General features: G+C 36.3%; 1 protein-coding gene and 1 long non-coding RNA gene across 2 annotated transcripts; one reads left to right on the forward strand and one right to left on the reverse strand.

Moving 5' to 3' along the window:
• Positions 1 to 15,568: 15,568 nt before the first annotated feature.
• LOC125221783 (uncharacterized) lies at positions 15,569 to 16,932 on the forward strand. The gene is made up of 3 exons (XR_007176429.2): positions 15,569 to 15,903; positions 16,488 to 16,566; positions 16,657 to 16,932. It is a non-coding gene; the product is annotated as an uncharacterized LOC125221783 (long non-coding RNA).
• A 4,001-nt stretch (positions 16,933 to 20,933) lies between these two features.
• On the reverse strand, positions 20,934 to 23,362 carry LOC125221782 (laccase-14-like). The gene is made up of 6 exons (XM_048124032.2): positions 23,231 to 23,362; positions 22,997 to 23,148; positions 22,668 to 22,912; positions 22,474 to 22,602; positions 21,462 to 22,385; positions 20,934 to 21,348 (listed from the first exon to the last, which is right to left on the reverse strand). Exons 1-6 carry the CDS (start codon positions 23,318 to 23,320, stop codon positions 21,143 to 21,145), a joined length of 1,746 nt encoding a protein of 581 aa, XP_047979989.1. The 5' UTR covers positions 23,321 to 23,362; the 3' UTR covers positions 20,934 to 21,142.
• Positions 23,363 to 25,667: the final 2,305 nt, after the last annotated feature.

Genomic DNA, 25,667 nt, shown 5'->3' on the forward strand with positions numbered 1-25,667 from the left:
TCTGCTTAAGTTTCAGTAGTTAATCATAGTCATCGGTTTAATCTAGCTTGCTCTGTTCCGTTTTGTGTTTTGCTCTATATTTCCTCTGCATTTCATGATCAAGGTTTTTGACATAATAGATCAAGCTGAAGAGTGATTGAAGATATGATGCACTATAACTTTGAGGCATATTTCCTTAATAAGCTGAAATCGATTTGGAAGAAGTAAGGAAGATAGAAAATGTCTTAGCTGACCTAGTTGTGAAGCCCCATAACATAAGTGAGTTATAAGCCTTAACATCGAGTGCTAACATGTAAAAAGGGCTGCCACCTGATGCTTAGGGAGAAGAATTTAGGAAGGAAAAAATAGTGGGAGAAGATAAAAAAAATATATTTGGAGGTATAGGAAGATAATAAAAAAAAAATTGTTTTGGAGGTATAAGCTGGACGAAATCTAGGGAGAAAAAAAAAGAGAGAGAATAAGGAAGGAGGTAGAAGGAGAAATTCTCATAGCCCAAGGCATCACTGGCAGGAAATAACTTAGAAAGATTGATCCTAACATCTGTGGTGAGGAATAAGTGATCGAGTGAATCTAACAACTAATGAAGCTATGGGCTATCTGGATGAACTGACAAGCCGACTAGGTAGACGAAGGGAAGGGGAGGATCTGGAGAGTGTAAACTATTGGATTGACCTTAAACTTGTGGGGACGACTGCTTAAAAGTCTGAGCTAATTCATGCCTATGCGTTTTGTTTTCTTAAGTGTTTGTTTTCTTTTTTTCTTTCTTTTTATGTCAATAGCATGTCTAGGTCTAGGTGTCCAGTGTCTTTAGGGGTCGGTCATGAAATAACCATGCATTGAAATTCGCCTTATTTCTTTTTCTTATCTTTATACTTGAGGACAAGTATGGTTTAAGTGTGAACAGTTTGATAAGGCTAATTTCATGCATTGGTTATGGGGTTAAATTCTATAATTTTCCGGGTCTAACACAAATTTTGAGCCAGGTGTGTAGAGGAAATTTCCAGATCTAGGAAGAAGGAGAAAATTTTCTGGAGAAGGAAGCTGGCAGAGAAAGTGAGCGAAATAGAGAAGAAGTTACCAGACGAAGGAGCAGCCGAGAAAATTGCATAATGGGGATTACAAGGAAGACTCTAGAAGCTTCATCCCTTATAAATAAGAGCATGCGGCACACGAGAAAGCATCCATCATCTCTTAGCTCTTAGATCAGCTTTTCTCACTCTCTACACACACAAACTTGGGGGAAATCAGTTCGGGGGGTTTACGGTTAAAAATTTCATCGGATTTGTGCAACACCGTCTCCACGGGAGGCGAAGATACAATCTGTTTCTGTTTTAAGTTTACGTTCCCAAATTTCCCGAGTCTTCGCTATTCGAATCTCAGCCGCATTTTGTTAAATTTCCTGTTGGATATTGCACTATATTGCTATGGAATTTACTGCTATGGTTTTGTTTCATGTTATCGCCGTATTTTCTGTTTACTTTGGATGTTTTCGCGATTGATCTGAGTTTGGAGTTGAATTGTGTGGAGATCGTGGTGGATTGTTTGAATCTAGTTAAATTTGTGTGATCGGAGATCGAGATTGCTGTGGTTTGTCGAGGGAAGCTTGGATCCGAAGTGGATGAAGCGTCCAGTGTTTGGATCTGTTCATATCTGCATGGTTTTGATGTTTAAATTCTGTTTTCTTATTTACCTCGTCTAGGGATAGTAGATCTACTTAAGTTTTAGTAGTTAATCGTAGTAATCGGTTTAATCTAGCTTGCTCTGTTCCGTTTTGTGTTTTGCTCTGTATTTCCTCTGCATTTCATGATCAAGGTTTTTGAGAAGATGAAGTCACTGTTAGTTAAGCCTTTAGTTAGTTAATTTGCAACTTTTCATTCGTACTCTGCTATTTTGGGAAATGGTCCCCACGATTCAATTTTCCTCTGTCTATGTTAGTTTTAGGTAGCCGTTTACTAGGTCTGGTAATTGTTTTCACTGGAGAGTGATCTTGAGTCTTGTTTATCATCATGCATGTTTCTGTCATTCTTGCCTAGATCTAGCTGTTAGAATAGAGCATTTTTTTCCCGAGTCTAGGAATCTAATCTCAACCCCAAAAATGCGTGGCAGCAGCCAAAAACAGTTTCCAAATCTTCTCGCATGTTTACTTACGCATCCATCTATGTGGGATTCGATCCCTACTTCCTTATACTAATTCTTTTTAGAACAGTGGGTTGAGGGTTTTGAAAAGCAGCAAGTGATTGTGTGCCCAACGACAGGTGATTTCGAGGGTTCTCTGAGTTTCTAGACCCTGTGATCTAGTGGCAATTGTTGAAATAGCATTTTTTATCTTTTCAAAGGCTAAATAGAAACTTGGTTGTGTAATGGATGGAGTGTCCTTTATTTCCTTCCTTTATATTGAATCTTCCAAACTATTCAAAAACATTAATATATTGTGTTGTTGTGGAGCTCCCATATAAGTTTCAAAACTCTACAAATACTATATTTCTGCGGCTGCTTTGTTCGGGCTATCGTGACTGCACCTGCTGTGCCGCGTCGCACAAACTGCCCAGCCTGTAGGCATGGGCTGCCGACGCAGCCGGCCCAGCGTGCTACGTTGCCCGCTAATTCCGTCGCTAGCAGCTGCTTCGCCGTGATCGCAGTTTTCCTCAACGCAGCCATGACGAATTCACGTATCCATTCAAAACAATTGAATTTACGTGTGTATCCAAAAAAAATTTGAGTCAAAGTAATCATTACCACATAATTATTATGTTTTGATTACTAATATTAGGAATTAGATTCCAAAAGTCACGTCTCCAACATTCACGGAACTTTGGGCTTCTTCGTTCAACAGTAAATAAAACACATAAACGAAGAACTCATGCGATCAAGCAATTCACATAACATGAAATTAATCCACATAATCAGAGCCAAAACTTGGCTCCAATACCAATTGATGGAGTTTGGTGCCCCTTGCACAGCGAAAGACTTGCATGCTAGAACGCAAATAATTCATGCTTAGAAAATATAAATCCTAAACATGATTTCTACGTTTTAGGGTTACCGATTTTGATTCTCCAAAGAATCGTCGATTGCTCACGCCTTCTCCACGTGATGATCTTCAATACTAGACCACGGATCTTCTCTCTGGTTCCCGAACTGTATCTCGATATCAGGGTAGGCTGATCTTATCAAAATACTAGGACTTGAATAAAGAAGACAGAAGAAATCCTTTTGGGAAAAGGAGTAGAAATCGAAATCTCCTTCAGCTGGTGGGGGCCGAAAATTTCGAAAATTTCAAGTATGAAAATTGTGATTATTCAGTCTCCTTTATTCTCCTATTTATATTAAGTTCCTTTTGGGCCCAGACAGGGATCTTTGGAAGGTTTTGGATATGGGCTCCCCCAATTAGCTTTTTACTAATTAAATTGAACCCACAATTTAATACAAGCTTATATTGGAATATTACGAGCAGCCACTACAAAATTAATATTGAACTCTCCCCATCCAAATCCGAAATTACAAGTAATCCGGGTTTCTGTTATTTATTATTTATTTCCCGCGCTTAAGATATAAATGTCCATTAATTAATTAATGTCTGCTATCGACTTAATTAATTAATATCTTATTAATTCCAAGAGTGGACTTAGCAAGAAACACTTATTTATTATTCATAGAGTAATAAAACTCCAACAGGCCAGTTTTCCGAATAATAAAACCTTGTTCGAGCTCCTCTTGAGGACATTATCAAATGAGACTCACCTCGTGCACGTTTCAACATAATAGCAATCCTAGCACCGCTAGATATTAATCCCCACTACCCAATATATCAGGATTATTGGGTTGCGAAAAACCCGCACCATTTGATAAGTCAAAGTAGTGCATAATCAATACCGCATGCTCAATGCTAATATATGTGGATTAAGAAATAACATTTTATCAAGACCTAGTCTTTCAGTAGATAGCATAAAGACACGTCTTGCTGTTAGATCCGTTCAGTGCTATACCACACCAATGTCAAATTATTTCATTAAGGCTTAGAAATATGCGGACTGATATTGCAACCTTTCACGATAGGTAGCCAAAGCCTATCTAGGTTGTGAAATTCTTCGTTTTCTTTTGCAAAGCATTGCATAGATCTGACCGTGTTACCTTAAAGTGGACGACGCCCACAACCGGTCTACTAACCAAAAGACTTAGACTTTGTTTACTTCTTATGCATTTAAATGTTTGTAAAACATCTTATAAATGCACAAGCAAACACAATGTAATAATAACAGTGATTCTATTCGTGCGAGGCTGCTCGAATAATACTGAATCGGGTTAAAAGTGGAGTGTAGAGTTTTACGTATACAAGCAAGATTCTATTCGCGCGAAACTTGCTCGAAACATGCTTTTCAGTATACCAAACCTAACAATCTCCCACTTATACTCAAAACATGCTTTCGAGTATACCCACTGCCAAAAACTCTCCCACTTATACTCAAAGTAGGGCTTTGTACTAGATATATCGAACTACCATTCATTTCACTAAGTGAAAGAAAAATCTGCTTGGTTGTTCTCTGATAATATCTTTTTCACCATAATGTCTTTGCTGCGTACTTGATCTTTAATTAATTTCATCCCCATATGTGATTGCTTAGCTTAATAAACTCGTGTGTCCCTTGAGTTAGCCTTTACTAGAGTAATCCAAAAATAATACTCGTAGGCGTACTCAAACTTACAATTAAAGCTATTAGGAAGATATTCCTAAGGTAAAACACATATACAGAGGATGACTTATTCGATCACTGATTAGTCATAAAACTAAGACAGTGTAACCCCAAGAACATTACATGAATGACTGGTAAACTAGAATATAGTTACTAGTCTTTCTCAAGCACTAGGGTATATTCATTACCTCAATCAAAATCCTTTGTCATGGTTAATATGATATATACTTGCAATGCATAAGCACAACTAATATCAAACTTAGTACACATTATAGCATACATGAGAACACTAGTCTCATTATTCTTAATCTCACTAAGCGTCAAACGACACTTGACTAGAGACAAGACAATTCCATCTTGAGAGGTATAAACCTTTTCATGGAATTTCTAATGCTTAAATGTTCCAAGCAATGTGTAGATATAGGATTCCTAAGAGAATCTCAACATTCTCTCTAGCATCTTAAAAGGACTTAGATGCTATGAATGTAATTAGTTTCTCTTAAATCATTTATCTTAAACTAGGTAGACAACCAGTTTCCTACGCTAGATGTCAATTTTAGTTGTTTGCAACTTTTGTAGATTTCATCATCGTAGAGTACCAAGAATACCACATTTAATGCACTTTCAACTTCCTACTGCTTACAGCACTGCAATAGGCAAAAGTCAAATTCCAGACATTTGACAATTTTGATAAAACACATATACTCTGATTTAGATGCTTGCCTAAGACCACGAAGGTCTTTATAAGCTTCCAATCATGCGTTTCTTTCCCTTAATTACATATCCATTAGAATGTTCTAGTAGATGATTTCCTCAAGACTTCTATTTATAGAAGGCTGTCTTGACAATCATAATGCATACATTCTAATTTATGTAAGTTCTAATAGACAATAGGATCAAATAAATCCTGGCACAACGATAGCGAGAAGATAATTCTCTTTGGGCATAACCCATTGTCATTGTCTAGCCTTTTGAGATCCATATTTACACTTGCAAATATACTAGCTCCCACTGACTGACACAGCCTATAGGTAGTTTTGCAAGTCTTGTAAAACATGTTGTCTATCTTAGATTGTAGTTTGAAATCTATCACCTTTTCAAGGATGAATATCCAAATGAACCAATACTTCATTGTAGTTAAAGGGATTATGTTCAAGTTGATCTAAGACTGAGTCTTACGACACTCTTAGACCCATGAACTTGTTGTGTTCCAGTGGAACGCTCCCACTACGATATGATTCTTACAATCTTAGGTACTGAAGTTGATTCTATTAGTGGAAAAGTTTCTAATGGTATGACTTCTTGGTAATGTGGAAAATCCGATATCTCTCTCTTTATTTTGAGAGTTATCACGCTGTTAGGCTTGTAGTTCATCTCTAGATCTTCATACAAAAATTATATCTTTGAAGATTACAGAACTTATAACCTTACATCATTTGGGAAAAACCTTAAAACATGCCTCAGTACACAACTCCAATTTCTTGGACACTTTTCCAACACGTGTTGGAACAACATTACATCTTGAGATGTGCTAGACTAGAGACGCTCTAGTCCACAACTCGTGTTTTGTAGAAGGTACTGATGTTGGTAGTTTCTTTAATGTTTATCCCATCAATGATAAGATTTTAATGAGTACAACTCATCACATAATCAAACTTGTCTTAGAAAGACTTCGATTCCTTCTTACATAACTATCCCATTCGTTAGATGAATGCTTGGATTCGTTAATGGAGATTAGACTCCCACTACTGATCATAACCCTTTGCTCGTCTTCTTATGGTGTAAACCATTAAGACTCGCTAGTCTTTCTATATTGCACTTCTATAAGTATTCTGTATCTCTTCAAAAATCAAATGATTGTAACTCATAGTGCATCAAATAGACTTTCTCAACTCTCAAGCTATTTAACGAAATGTTAAAATCTTGATAGTCTAGATCAGTTCGAACAATTTCTAAGTATTTTCTTGGCCTTAAGGCTAAGAGCCATAAATACTTTATCATTCAATGATTAAGAAGTTGATGTGTTGTTGAATACTCAACCTTGTCGCACTTATATTATTTTAATACTATGATGCCTTAGCATCAACCATAAAACAATAGTTGAGCATTAATAGCTCCTACTGCAACAAAAACCTAACTGGATGAAGATCTCTTACTTAGAAGTTGCATTGTCATGTAAGTCATTGTCCTTCTACAAAATAGGTCAATCCAACTGATGTGGATCCATGTATTTTGTGATCCATTTCCCAAGAATTTACCCATTTGTGATGCTTGATCTAGGTATTTTTTTGTGAGACTTGGTTTTCTATTTTATCAATAAAGGCAACCCAACAAGAATTAAGGAAACTAAGATGATCAAAACAAGAGATAACATTTGATAGAGTGGAAATTGTGATACATAGTCATTGATGAGGTAAGCTAAGACACTTACAACATACTAACATGCATCCATGGCTAGGTCTTCAAGGAAACCACAAACCTTGAAGCATACCTCTACTTGATCCATACTTCACTAAAAATTGATGAACCAAGCAACCTAAATCTAGGAATTGGATAAGAAACCCTCTTAAAGAGGAACAAATCTCTCAAGCATTTAATTTTCAGCAAAATCTAAGAAGAAAATGAGATAGAGTCCTATTTATAGTTGAAAACCAAATTCCAAGAAAAAGGCCCAAAAATTCTAGTCTCTGCGTGGGCCACCCGCCCGGGTGGATTTTTGGTGTCCGAAAGCCACCCGTCCGGGTGGAACTTGCTGTTTCCGCCATGCCTTCGGGTAGCCACCCGCCCGGGTGGAATTTGGTGGCTGCACTGCGCGGCTTCAGTAAAACGGCCATAACTCCCTCCTCCGGGCTCCGATTGAGGCGTGTAAGATACTCACGTGAAGCTCTCTCGAAGACGAAGACAATGAAGGTAGTTTGAAGGCTATCGGACGTCATCTCGATGGGCAGAATACTGAATAACGCCAGCTGCAGGTACGCGGCTTCCATGGTCGTATCATCCTCCTCTTCTTGGAAAGGATTTGTCCTCAAATCCGAGCCTTCTCTATTCCTCACATCCTCGGAAATCCCTTTATATTTGTTGGATTCTTGGCATGTCTTCTTCCTCATCCTTGGGCCCCAATCAACCCATGGCTCACGCCGAAGTGAAGACCCTTGACGTCTAGCACTCGTGGTCATATTACCAACTCACAAAGCATCTTTTCTCGCTTTAAACAAACTTCGATGACAATCCAGGCTCTCCCATTTCCATATCTAGTCTTTTGTTCAAATGAACTAGGACTTAAGAAAAATGCAGCCTTTATGAATTCGTCATCTATCATGTTACATTCCTCTAATAGTAACACAACGACTATTATTCTGAAGATTTTCTACTTTTCAGTTAAACCTTCTTATGGTCATTTCTTGTTACTTTAGGCGATGACTTGTGTCAGAAACTATTTGAGTGATCAAAAGATCCTCAAAACATTCTGTCACTCTAGGATATTCCAATCGAATCATCTTGACAGATTCTATTGATATCCATCTTTCATCGTCATTAACCAAGACTTGTCGAGCTACTTAAAGGAAAATAGCTTGACCTTATTCCTCAAAGAACTTGTCAAGTACATGCATAATGCATTCTCGAACATTCTTCGTGCAATTATGTCGAGGAAATGGAGGACATGAATCATTGAGTATAAACTCCAAGCTTTCAGCGATGAGAATCTTATCCATTTTCGTTTTCGGTCTACATAATTTAGGCATTCGAGTTTTGTTTCTTTAAGGATCGCAGACAAATATTAAATGACATAATGAAGATTTGGCAAATAAACTTATTATCACATACTCATGCTCAATACATAATCACAAATAACCACAAAACAATTATGTATCTTACAACTGCAAAATTAATAAATTGTATCCTCCTTTGGAGGTTTATACGCATTAAAATTTTGACAATTTTACTGGTCACAACATCGACGCATCAATATCTTCCTCCTTTGGAGGTCAACACACCTAATGCTGCCTAAGCACGACCATCAGATTTAGCATTACAGTATTTTATTTCTACAACACACTCCCATAACAATGTTCATGTGATGATAACAAAACCAAGCTATCTCAAAAATTCTGATTGAACCCTGAGACTTGCAGTTCCTTAGGATTATTGTCCCCACTTTGCAGGTGGCAATAATATTGGGAACCACTTTCTAGTCCATTCTATTTATTATGTGAGAAGTCCGCCCTTATGAACTTACTGTTTTCGTAGGATTATTGTCCCTACTTTGTAGGTGGCGATAATATTAGAAATTCAGCTTCACAAAATTTGGCAGTCCAACCGATGGAGACCGTATACAACGCACTTGTTGTAATCATCACTTAGATATTTTTATATGGTTTTTGCATAATTATCACATAAGCAGATAAAACAGATAATCCACTTAAAATAGATAAACACCAAATAAACAGATAAATCTATTTAATGCATGGCATTTTAACACACATGATAATTATCGACAATTATTTAATCTAGTCAAGGGAGAATCAACTAAATAATTAAGTTTTATCTCGGATAATGTTTATCCAAAATTCATTTAGGATTTATCAAGATAGAGTCAACTATCTAAATCCACTTAGGATTATTCTAGATTTTATTTCCATAAAATCAAATCCTACAATTCAAGATAACGTTGATCTATGATTATCATAATTTAAATCGTACTAGGATATTACTAGATAGAAACACTTCCATCATAATCCATAAGATAAAAATAAAATCCAATGAATAAAGATTTGTACAAATCTTAATTCTATTTAGAAATAGACATCTAGAATATATCACACATTACTTAGGATTTCTTAGATAAATAAATTTATCTAAATCCAATTAAATAAGGATTTTCTTATATATTATCAATATCCTAATCTATCTAGGATATAAATCCAAAAGATAAGGATAACTTGGATTAATATTTATTTTTAATCCATCTAGGATTTGTCTTAATAGAATTAAATCTATTCAAATCCATAGGATAAAAATAAATTAATATTAATATTATTCCTAATCCATTTAGGATTTAATCTTGGAGTAAACCATATAAATCCATAGAATTAGATAATATTATATTATCATTATTCAAATCTATCCAAGATTTATGTAGGAATAAATCCATATAAATCTATAAGATGAGAATAAAATATTATATTACCACTATCCAAATCCATCTAGAAGTTATCTATGAATAAATTCATATAAACTCATAGGATAAGAATAAAATAATATTATTTTTATCTAAATCCAACTAGGATTTGTCTAGGGATAAATCCACATTAATCCATTGGATATAAATAAAAAGTTAGATTATCATTATCCAAATTTAACTAGGATTCATCTAGGAATTAAATCCCTACAAATCCATAAAATAAGGATAAAATCTATAATTAATCCATGATTTAATACAAAATTAAATCTTATATAATATATAAAATCCACAAAAGATATATCCAAATCTTATTTCTAAATTATTCTTGAATTATTTCCAAATTTGAATCCAAGGATTTGGAAACCCTGATCAAATTTGGAAACCGAAGTCACAGGACAAGACATCGCGACGTCGCGCGGCTGCTCACGGAGGGACGCTGCTGCTTCGTTTGCGACGCTGCTCCTGCGTCACCTCCGACAGCCTGCTGGGCATCGCAACCGCTGTTGCCCGGAACTCCGGCGTTGCTGCATCCTCTCCGGCGCCTGCTGCTACTGTGTTGACTTCGCTACTGCGACGTCGCCTTCGCAGCGCTGCAACTCGCTGCGCGCGGAGCTCCCACTGCTCCGCAGGCGCTGCATGTTCACCGCAGCTGCTGTCACAACAGCCCGCCGTCGCTGCTGCCACTTAACGCTGCTGCTGCACAGAGACACCGCTGCTGCGTCGCTGCTTCTTCTCCGGCGCTCGGACTGCCCAACGTCACAGCTTTTGCAGCGGCTGCTGCACCGTTGACCCGCGATGACTCCCAGCCTGCTCCAACCCCGGCTCACGAAGGGCGCTGTCTTTCAAGCACTGGAACTGCCCCGAAGGGCTCCCACTCAAGACCGCCATCGCTGCCGGAGTCGTTTCTGCGGCTGCTTTGTTCGGGCTATCGTGACTGCACCTGCTGTGCCGCGTCGCACAAACTGCCCAGCCTGTAGGCATGGGCTGCCGACGCAGCCGGCCCAGCGTGCTACGTTGCCTGCTAATTCCGTCGCTAGCAGCTGCTTCGCCGTGATCGCGGTTTTCCTCAACGCAGCCATGACGAATTCACGTATCCATTCAAAACAATTGAATTTACGTGTGTATCCAAAAAAAATGGAGTCAAAGTAATCATTACCACATAATTATTATGTTTTGATTACTAATATTAGGAATTAGATTCCAAAAGTCACGTCTCCAACATTCACGGAACTTTGGGCTTCTTCGTTCAACAGTAAATAAAACACATAAACGAAGAACTCATGCGATCAAGCAATTCACATAACATGAAATTAATCCACATAATCAGAGTCAAAAATTGGCTCTGATACCAATTGATGGGGTTTGGTGCCCCTTGCACAGCGAAAGACTTGTACAAAACAAATAAATCTGATACGGATCTATTTGACCGATTATGCGATTAATCAATTCACATGTTAAACAAATAATTCATGCTTAGAAAATATAAATCCTAAACATGATTTCTACGGTTTAGGGTTACCGATTTTGATTCTCCAAAGAATCGTCGATTGCCCGCGCCTTCTCCACGTGATGATCTTCAATACTAGACCACGGATCTTCTCTCTGGTTCCCGAACTGTATCTCGATATCAGGGTAGGCTGATCTTATCAAAATACTAGGACTTGAATAAAGAAGACAGAAGAAATCCTTTTGGGAAAAGGAGTAGAAATCGAAATCTCCTTCAGCTGGTGGGGGCCGAAAATTTCGAAAATTTCAAGTATGAAAATTGTGATTATTCTGTCTCTTTTATTCTCCTATTTATATTAAGTTCCTTTTGGGCCCAGACAGGGATCTTTGGAAGGTTTTGGATATGGGCTCCCCCAATTAGCTTTTTACTAATTAAATTGAACCCACAATTTAATATAAGCTTATATTGGAATATTACGAGCAGCCACTACAGAATTAATATTGAACTCTCCCCATCCAAATCCGAAATTACAAGTAATTCGGGTTTCTGTTATTTATTATTTATTTCCCGCGCTTAAGATATAAATGTCCATTAATTAATTAATGTCTGCTATCGACTTAATTAATTAATATCTTATTAATTCCAAGAGTGGACTTAGCAAGAAACACTTATTTATTATTCATAGAGTAACAAAACTCCAACAGGCCAGTTTTCCGAATAATAAAACCTTGTTCGAGCTCCTCTTGAGGACATTATCAAACGAGACTCACCTCGTGCACGTTTCAACATAATAGCAATCCTAGCACCGCTAGATATTAATCACCACTACCCAATATATCAGGATTATTGGGTTGCGAAAAACCCGCACCATTTGATAAGTCAAAGTAGTGCATAATCAATACCGCATGCTCAATGCTAACATATGTGGATTAAGAAATAACATTTTATCAAGACCTAGTCTTTCAGTAGATAGCATAAAGACACGTCTTGCTGTTAGATCCGTTCAGTGCTAAACCACACCAATGTCAAATTATTTCATTAAGACTTAGAAATATGCGGACTGATATTGCAACCTTTCACGATAGGTAGCCAAAGCCTATCTAGATTGTGAAATTCTTCTTTTTCTTTTGCAAAGCATTGCATAGATCTGAACGTGTTACCTTAAAGTGGACGACGCCCACAACCGGTCTACTAAGCAAAAGACTTAGACTTTGTTTACTTCTTATGAATTTAAATGTTTGTAAAACATCTTATAAATGCACAAGCAAACACAATGTAATAATAACAGTGATTCTATTCGTGCGAGGCTGCTCGAATAATACTGAATCGGGTTAAAAGTGGATTGTAGAGTTTTACGTATACAAGCAAGATTCTATTCGCGCGAAACTTGCTCGAAACGTGCTTTTCAGTATACCAAACCTAACACATAATAATTCAAAATAGAAACAAAATGAATTACTCTCTCAGTCCCTAATAATTCGTCACCATTTGATCGGACACGGGTTTTAAGAAATGTAATTGAAAGTGGGTTGAAAAAGTTGATAGCATGTGGATCCTACTTTTATATATTAGTTTTATAATAAAATGTGAGTGCAAATGAATTAGTGAAATATAGGGTCCACTGTCAAAAATGGTAAAAGTGAAAGGTGACAAAATTTTAGGGACGTACGAAAATACTTCATATTTTTAGGGTTGAAAAAGTTGATAGCATATGGGTCCTACTTTTATATATTAGTGAAATATAGGGTTGAAAAAGTTAATAGCATGTGGGTTCTACTTTTATATATTAGTTTTATAATAAAATGTGAGTGCAAATGAATTAGTGAAATATAGGGTCCACTGTAAAAAATGGTAAAAGTGAAAGGTGACAAATTTTTAGGGACGTACGAAAATAGAAATATGTGACAAATTCTTAGGGACGGGGGGAGTATTATTAGATAATTTAGATTAATCAAACCAGAATACTTATCACCCAAGAAATTTAAAGCAAATCCAGAAATGCCGCCGCACATCACAACGAAGCAGGCAAAGCAGGTAGTTGGAAGAAGACGACAATGGCACGACTAGTAAATACACTGAAATAATATATATTTATATATTTATATGTATATTTAATTATATCTATAATCAAATTACTAAAATTAGTATGTGTAGTTATAATTGAGTTGATTTGGATTTATTCTACTTGGATATTGTTATATACTCCCTTCGTTCCACTTTAGGAGGTCTGGTTGAATTCGGCATAAATTTTAAGAAATATAACGGAAAGTTGGTGAAAAAAGATAGTGGAATGTGGGTCCTACTTTTATATATTGGTTTTATAATAAAATGTGAGTGGAAAAAGGTGAGTGGAATGTGGGGCCTATTACCAATTATGAAATATTCTAAACGGGACTCCTAAAGTGGGACGGAGGGAGTAGTACTCTACAACTTTGGATCCTATTCCCTCCGTCCCAATAAATATGAAACATTTGCTTTTGGCACGAGATTTTATGTAGTGTTGTTTTGTATGTTAAAGAGAGAGAGTAAAGTAAGAGATAGAGAAAAGTAAAGATAAAATTATTTTTATTTTAGGAAAGGTTTCATTTTTAATTTGGACAATCTAAAAAGAAAAACGCTTCTCTTTTAATGGAACAGAGGGAGTATTTCTATTTTTTTTATGCTTCTCAAAATATTATATTTATGAATATTATCATGTATTGAATTTTATTTGGGTAAAAGCGAATTTATTAATTGTGAAAAAGCTTTTACTTGGGTATTCATTTGCTCATGTCGGCTTAATCTAATATGTGACATATGAAAGTTAGGACAGCATAAGTTTTGTCACGACCACAACTCCCTAGTGCTAGTGAGTGTAGCTATTTCGCGATTAATATAGGTTCATCAAACATAAATTAAGCATAAAAGAGACAATTCAACTCGATGAAATAGTTTGGAAGGCAAATGGGTACATAGTCAAAAGAAAGTCAGGACGTCAAGACTAAATTAATACATTCCTAGAACATAGGTTTTACTGCAGCGGAAGGGTCCAAGACAAAATAGTATGTATGAAGACATACTACTTTGGGCTACCTAACTACTTATTAAATGATCATTCCCAACTCCTTCGCCTCCTCGTACACGTTCAACCTGCACATTAGGAAATGAAACATGCAGAGCTGAGTACTTGATATACTCAGTGGGCACATTGCCGAAACATAATTTTTCTTAAAAGTTTTGTCAGCCAGTTGAGTGAACACGAGGTTTTAATTTAAAAGGCCCGAGTCACTAAAATTTCTTTTGTTCGTAAAGTTGATTGCGCAATCACATAACATATATTCCATATCTGAAACGTATGTGAACGGGGAATGTGGCCACAGTCCACGACGGTCACTGGACCGGCCAACTTAAAAGCTAGCACACGATCCCCATGTGTGTACACTAGTCCGAGTAGGGTTTGCGGCCCTACTGGGACCCGAATTCGATTAAACATAATTTGGCATAGCGAAACAAATAGGTAATCCATAAAACATAAAATGGCATGACAAAACATAAATAGCATAATTTTCACATAATCATGCTAAAAGGCAAGTTCACATTTAGAAAGAAATGCCCACCTCAGACTTAGGTCTCTTTCAGAAATTTCCTTGACTTAGTCTTAAACAACGTGCGAAGACGTCCCTTTAGAAAATAAGGTAATACCTTAATTAGACCTTAAGAAGTCAAATAGACTGAAACATGAATGCATCCTAAGTGCGTGCTCATTTTACTCTTTTTCTAAATTTCTCTAGAGGAAGCTCTAGGGTCCATGAACATTAATTAAATCGGGAGATTTAATCCTTCGGAAAGTTTGATAAATTTCTGGCTTAACTAAAAAAAAACACCTTAATCTCCATACATTCATTATTCATGAAGTTAGATAAATCCGGAAATTAATTTATCGTCTCGGAAATTCCTTAGCGAACCATCACTTATTCCTAATTAATTGATCAATTAATTTGGGCCAGATTCTTACTTAGTTAAATCTTCAAGCGGCCCAAGAAATAAGAATGGCAGCCCACTTTCCAAATTAAATCCTTAGCCCAAGAATTGAATTAAAAGGCCCAGGGTTAATAATATTTGGCCCAAGTACCAAATTAAGGGAAAGGCCTTACAATAGTTTTGGCCATTTCTTTCTTTAATGATCCTAGGCCCAAGTTAATATTTAAATCAGTGGCCCGAAAGGAAAAGCCCAACCTTATACTCCCATCTCCATCGTCTCTTCTCTCATTTCCAACTCACCAAATCCCCAAATTGAAAAGGAAGAACCCTAGATTCCCAAAATTGGAAAAGACGGCACATACTCCGGTCACCGCCGGCGCCTCTCCACTCTCCTCTCCTTACTGTGGTCTCGCCGCTGCTGCCTTCGCTGGTGTGCGAACTCGAGGGAGTCAGCTTACACTTCTCCGTCCAGCCCTCTCAACTCCGCAACGCACCACCATCGCCGCCCTTGGCTTTGCACCACTCCCGTCCCTGTCGCCTTCTCTTCGCGGCGGTAGGAAACTCGTGGGCGAGCAGCATCGCTGTATACGCCGCCTCCGTGAGCCACGCCGCTTCGTCGGGAGGTAGCTAAGTCCTTACTCTCTCTCTTAGTTCTTATACAGTTAGCTAAAAGTTGGATTTTTAGAAGATTCATGGTATTAGAGTTGAAGAGATTATGGTTTGAGGCTTGAAAGTATGACATTTTCGGAAATTTGCATACTATGTTTTGAGTTTTATGGGTACAAGTTATGCTTGTGCTTTATGTTCTGTACGTGATAAGGTTATTTCCCATATGATCATGTTGTGATGTTCTACTCAGTCTCTTACTCTCGGTTGTGATTTGTGGGGGAGAAAGAATGAAATTTTGAAGTGGTGAGTGGGGAAGGGAAACAGATATTGAAGGGGAAATCAAATATATAAGCTGTTGCTACAATTTGTTGAGATGTGGCAGAAATCAGATCAGCATTCTTTGGCTCTTTATTCACACTGATTGGGTATTTGTGGGGCAGTACATATGTTGTACTCGCGAATCAATAAATGGGCTGATACTATTGTGCAGCGAATCCCCTCTTTGCAGCTCCTCAGTGTGCTTTGGACTTAATTTGTTTTGGTGGCATTTGGAGTACGAGTACTTGGGTAGTAACTCTCTTTTGTTTGATTGTGCTAGGTATACATAGAGTAATGCAGGGGCTGTTGGGGTGTGGAAGGGAGTGCAGAGCAGAGTTTGCTCATTTAGAAAGGCAAAGGTCTTTTGTTTATAAAGTAGTGTTGCCTATCCCCCTTTACTTGGCAAAACTAGGACTTGAGTATTAATTTGTATTGTATTCACATGGCAGGTTATCCATTTGTGAGGAATACAGCTGCTGCTCAGTGAGAGGAGAGCTGATTTCTTTTGCAAGAAGTGCACCTAGAAGTGGGCTGTAACTTAGTTGCTATGCCATATGTATGCAACATTAAATTCTATGTATTTTTACCTCCTGGTTTAGTAGATGTAGACATATTCATTCTTTCATTTGTAAAAGTTCCAAGGCCTCGGTTCATTGGCGTACCCATGTAAAAATCCATGACATTCCATCTCATACAATTTCAATAACTATATATTCTCCTTTGCATCGTGTGATACTCCACATCTTTTGCCACTTTGAAAAAAAAAAAAAACACTCCAATCAATCTAGTAATTTGAAAACGTGAGATAACATTTTGTTAAATGGTTGACATTCTTTTGATAATAAATTAAATAATGAGTAAGTGATTGTGGGGGCGTCACAAGTTTTATACTATTAATTTATATTCTAAAAATAAATATATTGAGATGAACATATGATAATATGGTGTCGTGTAGGACATTAATTAAAAATGAATATCATATTTACAGAAGAAATACGTTAGATGAAATGCCATATTATTTAATTGTGTTATAAATATTTTTCTAAGTATATTATGGTTCAATGAAATACGATTATTTAAAATAATTTATTTTGATGACAAGATTTTGATATTCACCATGAAATGTAAAATTGTTAAACTATTTATTTATTCAAATGATATGTTTTTTTCCCTCTTTGATCTTTAGTCGCATCTTTTATGTGTATATATTATTATACTTAACTCATACTCGATCATTAGTTGCACATTTCTTTTTTGTCATTTGTTTTATTTAATTTTATTCCACTCATATTAGAAATTAAAACTGTATAAAACCGTTTGCCGAATATGAAATGTTTCATTTAAAGTAGGTTCAGAGAAGTACATTTCTTTTTTTTGTTATTGTTTATAATATTTTTAATTATTTATAATATTATGAATACTTATTTTAATTAACACATATTCTTAAATATAATCATCATTATATTCTCTTTATCCTCTTTTGTTTTTATTCCACTTATTTTAAAATTTCTCTTTATTATTTGAAAGTCTTATATCCCGTGCATAGCACGGGTGATAATACTATCTAATAAAAAACTAGGTAATAGAATTGAAACTTTTCGTTTTCTCTATTTTTTGCTTAACACAGTTAAGCCAGCTTATTTTCTGGGCTGAGACTATATTTAACTTATTCAAATCAATCAAAAGGGTAATCGTCTTGTATAGGCGGTATTCAATCATTTGGAATACTTTAATTATTTATATAAAATTTTATTATTTGAAGGTGATCTTGCTATAGTACTATCACGTTCTACGTATAAGTGTATTTCACCTGTTTTAAATATAAATGAAAGTAGTGGTTTAATATCGTGGATTATGAAACCAAGTTACATTCCTCTTAAATTTATCAGGGGTTGAATCGGTCATCACAAGAATAATATGGCCAAACATTAGGATACATTCGGGGAAACCTAATCTTGGAAGTAGATTTCAGTTTTTAGTAAGTTTCATTTTTTTTAATAAATTAAGCTTCGATCCACGTTCATAATATTCTAACTATTTTTTTTCTCTCGTTTCCAGTTTTCTACTACATGGAGTATTAATTTGCATTAAATTGTCGATTCTCTCTCTTAATATTACATGTACAAATCAATACAATACACATTTCAATATCATATTTTTGACTAATGATGATACATGACTTAAAAATTCGACCACTAAAGACATTTAAATTCGTCCTAGTTTAAAAGTCACATTTAAAATCTACTATATTTGGACATAAAATTTAACCTTATTATTAATCAAATTTATACTTAAATGTCATTACTTTCATAAATATAAAACAAAGCAAAATTCTAAACATACAAAAAGTTTAAAGGGTCTCAATTTCCACTATCGCACTTCAATTATTACACACTCCAACAACCACTGCCTCACTTCATTTATTACACACTCCACCAATTTCTTAAAATCTGTGTCATAACTAAATCTTACTCTTAAACTGAGAATAGGCATTTTGAGAATAACATCAATTTGAATGCGTAATTGATAAAATACGAGAGAGATAAAAAAAAATGATAAAGTATTTTTAATAGAAAATAAGACTCACAAATTATTTACTAAAAGCGAACTATTATTATAAAATTTATCAAAATAAGAAGAGTATTTAATTTTATGAGATTTATGGAGTATTTGGCTAATTGTATGCCCCGAGCACTTGCCTATATTACGTGTTCCCTGTCAAATTGAAATGCTACTCTTCATATATTTTTTCCCTCTTATTTTGGCCCTAGCTTATTTTTAAATTATCTTTTTTTTTTCTTTTGGAATATAATTACTTTATTAAAGTATAGGGTCATTTCATAATAATTAAATTGGTGTTGTAGTAACATTCTTCTTTTCGATGGTACTATAGGCCTTTATTTAATTAGAAAGTGGGGTAATTTCGTAAGTTGGTTAGACTATTTGTTCATCACTATAAAATCTTGTTTCAATAGTGTGTGTGTGTTAGTCTACTAAGGCAGCGTTCGGTTGGTGCGACTGAATACTATGTTAAATTTAATCCTATGTTCGGTAAGTAAAATTGGAGGATTAATTAATCCATGACATTATCTCGGATGGTTAGTCTCCCGACTGTGTGTCGGAGCCTCACCCCTGCGATAAAATAATATGAGGGAAGATTAACCTCTAGTTCCATTTTTGCCCTTTATTCTCTCCTTCGTCAACCACAGACCTAAATTTTGCCCTCACACAAACGCTGCTATTTTATCGAATTCGATGCCTAGAAAATTGGCGATTTTCGTCGAAGAGGACAATCAGGTGATGGAGTGGCAGAGTTCATTGTTTGATTGCCAACCAAATCGGGGGGGGGGGGGGGGGGGGAGATTTGATTGGAATAAGTGAGGGTTCTCCAATCAAATCAGCGGCGCGACAACGTGATGGAATTAACTAGGGTTTCGTTTTTGCGAATATATGGTGAAGGATTTGGGGATGGCGGTGGTGCTGCTGCCCGACGCTGCGCTGTCGAAGCAGCTATTTGCTGGTATGGTGGCGAACGAAGAAGGAAAGATGGGCGTAGGGGGATGTTGCAGTGATAGAGAGGATCAAAGCTTGGGGTGTTGATCAAATGGATGTTGTTGGAAACTTCGTCTTCTGTGGTGCCGGCGGAGGTGGCGATTGAGTGGAGAGGTGGTGGCTGTAAAATTAAATTGAGAATAGAGGGGTATGAAGGGCATATAAGTAAATATAGTAAGTAATATTATAAATTAAATATATTTTAAAATTATATTACTATAAAATTGTCGGCCAACCAAACACGTTTTCTATGTCTAATTAATCTTGGTCTATCCCATATTCAATCTTAGTACTATTTAGTCTAATAAAGCGAACATGACCTAATTATACGGTTAATGTTGGAAGCCAAATGTTTCAAATTTGACCCACTATAATAAAATCTTAATAGATTTCTACTTACTAGCACAAGAATCACGACATATTTATCAATTAATTATGAATCATGATTATACACCTAATCATATTGCTAGATCTAGAAAAGGAAAGTATTTTTATTAATTGAATGAATACTGCACAATTTAAATAGAAGGGCATACATTTAAAGGAAAGTCATTTTCAAAACTCAATTCTATTAATTTCACAAATCTTAATTATCTCTCTTGTGAACCCATGAAGGTGGACCTAATCTTACAATTCATTGCTGATTTTAGTATTTGAAAATGCAAACACATCTCTTACAAATGTCAAACACAGTATTATTGATTTGTTTGTACACCTAATTATATGTACGTTTAGTCAGATGGATTAATTATTACTAGTAAAAAATTAGTGCTCCATGTCGTCCTTGATAACGAGCGCAGGTTAGCGTGCACATTCCGTGCTCACTAACTTTCGTGTCATGGCTTGGCGCCATCTTCTACGAACAAAGTGGTGCTCGCTAAATTCCATGTTTCGTTTAACAAAGTTTGCCAACACAACAAGTGTTTGCTAATGTGCTCGCCATATTCCTCGCAAAACTGTGAGCACACGTAGTACTCGCAGATCGGTGCTCAATAAATTAAATACCCATTTTCATATATGTATGTCAATCAACCATACAATATAGCCTTGATCACCTCTCTTTTAATCAATCAACGTAAGTACTAGTAATAAGTACTCACATTTCAATAGCAAATCCTTTGACAAATCTCAAATTAAAGAAAGTACATGAATTAAAAGTTTGATTAATTGGGACTTGAAATGAACCTAATTTTCATGAATATATAAATTATCACAATAGCACAATCGAGAAACCACGGAACTTCATCCTCGGACAAGACAAAACCCCAATTATTCGAGATAAATTATAGTAATATCCACCACACCATCATTATAATATCGATCCTAATAAATCTAGATAAAAATGACAAGTAAAACAAATAAACATATACTCCATATAAAGAATCATTGAGCCTCATCTCTCTTCCCCATTGTGGAATGAGGATCACCAAATACAAGAGGAGGAGATGAGTCTTCTCGGCCGCAACGTGGCATATCCGGCGGTGGCGGCAGCATCTTCTCATGCGGGAGTTTCCCATCCTTGACAATAAACACCATTTCCATCCCCCAACTCAGGTGCCGCTCGAAATGACAATGCATGTACCACACTCCTGCAACATATTACACACGAGCTCATCTCAAAAGACCAGTCAATTAATAATAATAATAATAATATAAAAAAAAAAGCATTTAGTGTATAAACCCCACATCTATTCTTGCATACCTGGATTGTTCGCCTTAAATCTTATAGCGGTCCATCCATTTCTTGGCACCGCGATGGTTTCCATCAATGGCGGGTCGACAAGGTTATAGTTGGGCGGATCCCGGGACTTGTTGAAGTTCCCTAACCCGGAACCGACAACGTAGAAGCTGTATCCGTGTAAATGCATGGGATGATCAACGCCATCGCCGAAGTTGGTCCCTTGGAAAATCACTTCCACCGTCGTGTTATACTCCAACATACGAACCGCTGTTCCGAACGCGGATGCTCTCTTCTCCGGATCGTCTTGCGCGTAGTTGAAAGATGTTGGCGGGAAGTCGGGGAAATCAGTAGTGTAAACTCCATTAATCTGCTTGTAATAAGCTGTGAGAATGTCGACGTTACTCGGAAGCAAAAATGTCAAATTGTTGACGCTCGCGTGCACCCTGAAGGGTGCGAAGCAAGAAGGTTCGGTACAGGGAAACACGTTCACTGAGAGAGTGTAGAAGAAGGTTTCGTCGACTTCCTTAGGGACGTCCACGTTGTTGCCTAGGCTCTTTAGTTGCTCTGTGAAGCCGATCGTTGCAGCCGAGTCATTGACTTCGGGGAAGGATGGAAGCAGCGGTGATGGAGGCGGAGTGTAGTTTCCGACATACTCGATTATTCCAGTGGCAGGGATTTTCTTCACGAATTTCCTGACAGTGGCGTACACTCTGGCCGCCATGTAGTAATGGCTTGGTGGCTGGTTGGCTTCTAGAAGCAAATCTATGGTTTGGCCTGGCGAAATCGCTACATAATCTGTATGTAGTGGTTTCGTGTAGGCGCCATCAATGCCCACTACGGTGAAGTTGTGGTTGCCGATTTTGAAGAACATTTGGGTTTCCATCACATTGCTAATTAATCTGATTAGGTACCTTTTCCCATATTCCACTTGCAATTTGTATGTATCTGCACCAAAAATGAATAAATTAATTGTTTAAATTAATTTTTACTATTACAGATCAACTTGGTTTGAACTCGTGACAATAAATTTAACCTTGTTTGGAGCATGGATAAAAATCGCCGGGTTGGCCGTTGATGAGGACAGCATCGGATGCTTGGGGATTTAGTCCATGGGCCAGGAATTCCTTGTACACTGTTTCAACCTTAGCATTCCACCACTCTCCTGCAATATATAAGTGTGATTATCTCAACAAATTGAATTTACATACAAATATTGAGATACTATACCAATGATTATGGGAACATGAGCATGAGGCTTGGGGAAAGGATAAGTCTCCCTCGCCGGAGGTAGGATGACAATTGCGCCGTGGACGGTATTTCTCGACCAATCGCTATGAGCGTGCCACCACAATGTGCCTTCCTCGTCGGAGAGGATCATCTGTTGGGTAAAGTTTTTGCCGGGTTGAATTGGGCACTGGGTCACATAATCGGTTCCATCCGACCATGGATATCTCGGCATTTTTACTCCATGCCTATATATAATCAATTACTACCATTCATATATAATTTCACTAATGCTCTTTACCGTATTTATGAACATTATGAGATACATTTACCAGTGGATGGTTATATTTTTATCGGAATGATTAACAATATCGACTGTGACAAGATCTCCCCTCCGGGCATATATGGTTGGCCCCGGGAATTGTCCGTTTACGGTGAGCAATGGCTTTTTGGTGCATAGCCTTGTGTGATCAGAACTTACCACCTGAAACAAGTTCAAATTTAGACCAATTTATCTCTAATGAAATGCTGAAAAAATAAGAAAATCAATCTTTTTATATACTTACTTCAAATCTTAAGCTTCGAACTGAAGCATTAGCTTGCTTTATGCAGCATCCAAGCACAACACCTAAGAAGCACAGAATGAAAACCTTCATATCTACAAAATTTATTTTGAGCTTTTAGTAGTTGTAAGTTGATATTGGATCCTTCATTTTATATAAGTTTGATTGCATCAAATAAAGAGCGGCTCTTGACTTTTTCTCAGTTGCTCATATAGAAACACGCGAGTCACGCTAGTACTCTAATAATTACTGCATTAGTTGCTCATATAGAAACACGTGAGTCACGCTAGTACTCTAATCATTACTCCATTAGTTAATAGTAGTATAATAAAGCCAACCATTAAGAAGTGGGAGGACACCATTTTCCTAATAATATTACTACAAGATTTTCCTAATTGAAGTTACAAATACAGACAGTAGTATTTATTTGAATATTTTATAGTTGGCCACTTGGCCTCACTAATTAATTTGTGTTAGCATGATTGATTTCGTAATCTTACATTGTTGCAAAAACAACAGGGGGAAAAGACCATGAAGAAAAAGAATTTGATAAGAAATTGATAGGAAAAATGTTTATGTGCTAGGTCGATGTAATATAATCGACGAAAATGTTCAGAGTTAAATGTAGCCAAAAAAGAAAATATCCCATTTAAGCTGCAACATCCAATTTAAATTGACAATACGTCTAATTTAAATTGAAGAAGAACCAGAATTACTAAGGGAGTACTATTGCTTCCATCCCACGATTGCATGTGCGACCATGACAAGAGCAGGGATCTGGATCCCCTGCTGTGCTCAAAGCCACAGCAGGGGTGCTGTTCCAAACAAGCAATTATTTTATACTCCCTCTGTCCCATTAGAAATGCAACATTTTCCTTTTTGGGTTGTCCCACTAAAAATGAAACGTTTCCTAAAATGGAAACATCACTCTGTCTACTTCTCTCTCTCCTACTTTACTCTCTCTTCATCAACTCACAAAACAACACTACATAAAATCTCGTGCCGGAAACCAAATGTTTCATATTTATTGGGACGGAGGGAGTATTAAACAAAATTAATATTTTAACATCATTTTTTATGAATAAAATATGTGTGTATTAGAGCACAGCACCCCCTGATGTGGCTTTTAGCACAGCAGGGGATCCAAACCCCAAGAGCAGAGTAATTTTTGGTGTCGACAAGCATTAAAGAAAATGACAAAATTAAGACATTTTTTCACTAAGGGAGTACTATTGCCTCTAGGGGTGGCAAATCGTGCGTGTTGTGTCGTTATCGTGTCGACACGACACGATAACAACAAAGACGAAAACGACACGTTAAGAAAACTCCAAACACGAACATGAACACGACCCGCCACCCTCAGACACGAACACGACACAAACCCATTAACGACACGAACCACTTCGGGTCAACACGATACGATAACAACACATATATTATGACACAACACGATAACAACACTATAATAATAATATTATAATATATTAATATTATTTCTAATATGAAAAATTTAATTTTAATTTTAAATTTTAAAATTTTAAATTTTTTAAAATAAATAAAAATAAAATTAATGTTATATATATTTAACGTGTAACACGAACATGACACGAAATAATATTATAGTATACTTAATGTGTAACACGAACATGACGCGAAATTTTCGTGTCGTTATCGTGTCGGCACGATAACGACACGAACTCAATAAGCTTTGACACAAACACATTAATTTCGTGCGGGTTCGTATCGTGTTATCGTGTCGTGCCAAAAATTGCCAGTCCTCCCAAGATTTAAAATCCTTCTTTGATTCGGTGCAATTTTAAATAAATGTGAAGAAAAATGAATGGAAAAAATTAGTGGAATGTTGATCCCGAATTTTATATAATGTAGTACTAATTTTAATATAACACACGACATTGATATGATAAACAACAAAAATACTACTGGAAAAGGAGCAATCGAAGTAGAATACTGAACGAAGAATAGACATGAAGAAGAGAAGGAAAACAATATGATCAGGAATAAATAAATAAGTAAAGTAAAACACAAATACACTTCCTAAAATTAAGAGGCCGTTATCTAAAAAGGCAACAACAATATGCTGAACTACTGAAACTAACGAAGACTCTTACCTTGAATTAAGTTCTAAAAATTGAATCTATCTCTAAGGCTTTACTACACTACAATAAAAAAAACTATTAAAGACAATTTTAATGCAATTAAGTACGTTAGTTTGCCCTTAATTTAAGTAATTTTTTTTTGCATCTTAAATTATTATTATTTAAAAATAAAAATTGACGTAAGTAATTACGTCTCAGTTTTTTTATCCTTAAAAGATAGTATTAAGTTTTTTTAGTGTAATAACAAGCTCTGGATGACAACAATTAAATTAACAACAGTTTATAAACTAAATAAATAGATTATATGGATCTGCAGATTGATA

The sequence above is a fragment of the Salvia hispanica genome, chromosome 1 (genome assembly GCF_029641045.1).
Source record: "Salvia hispanica isolate PSC_SH4W2 chromosome 1, Shi_PSC_v1, whole genome shotgun sequence".
Classification (NCBI taxonomy): domain Eukaryota; kingdom Viridiplantae; phylum Streptophyta; class Magnoliopsida; order Lamiales; family Lamiaceae; genus Salvia; species Salvia hispanica.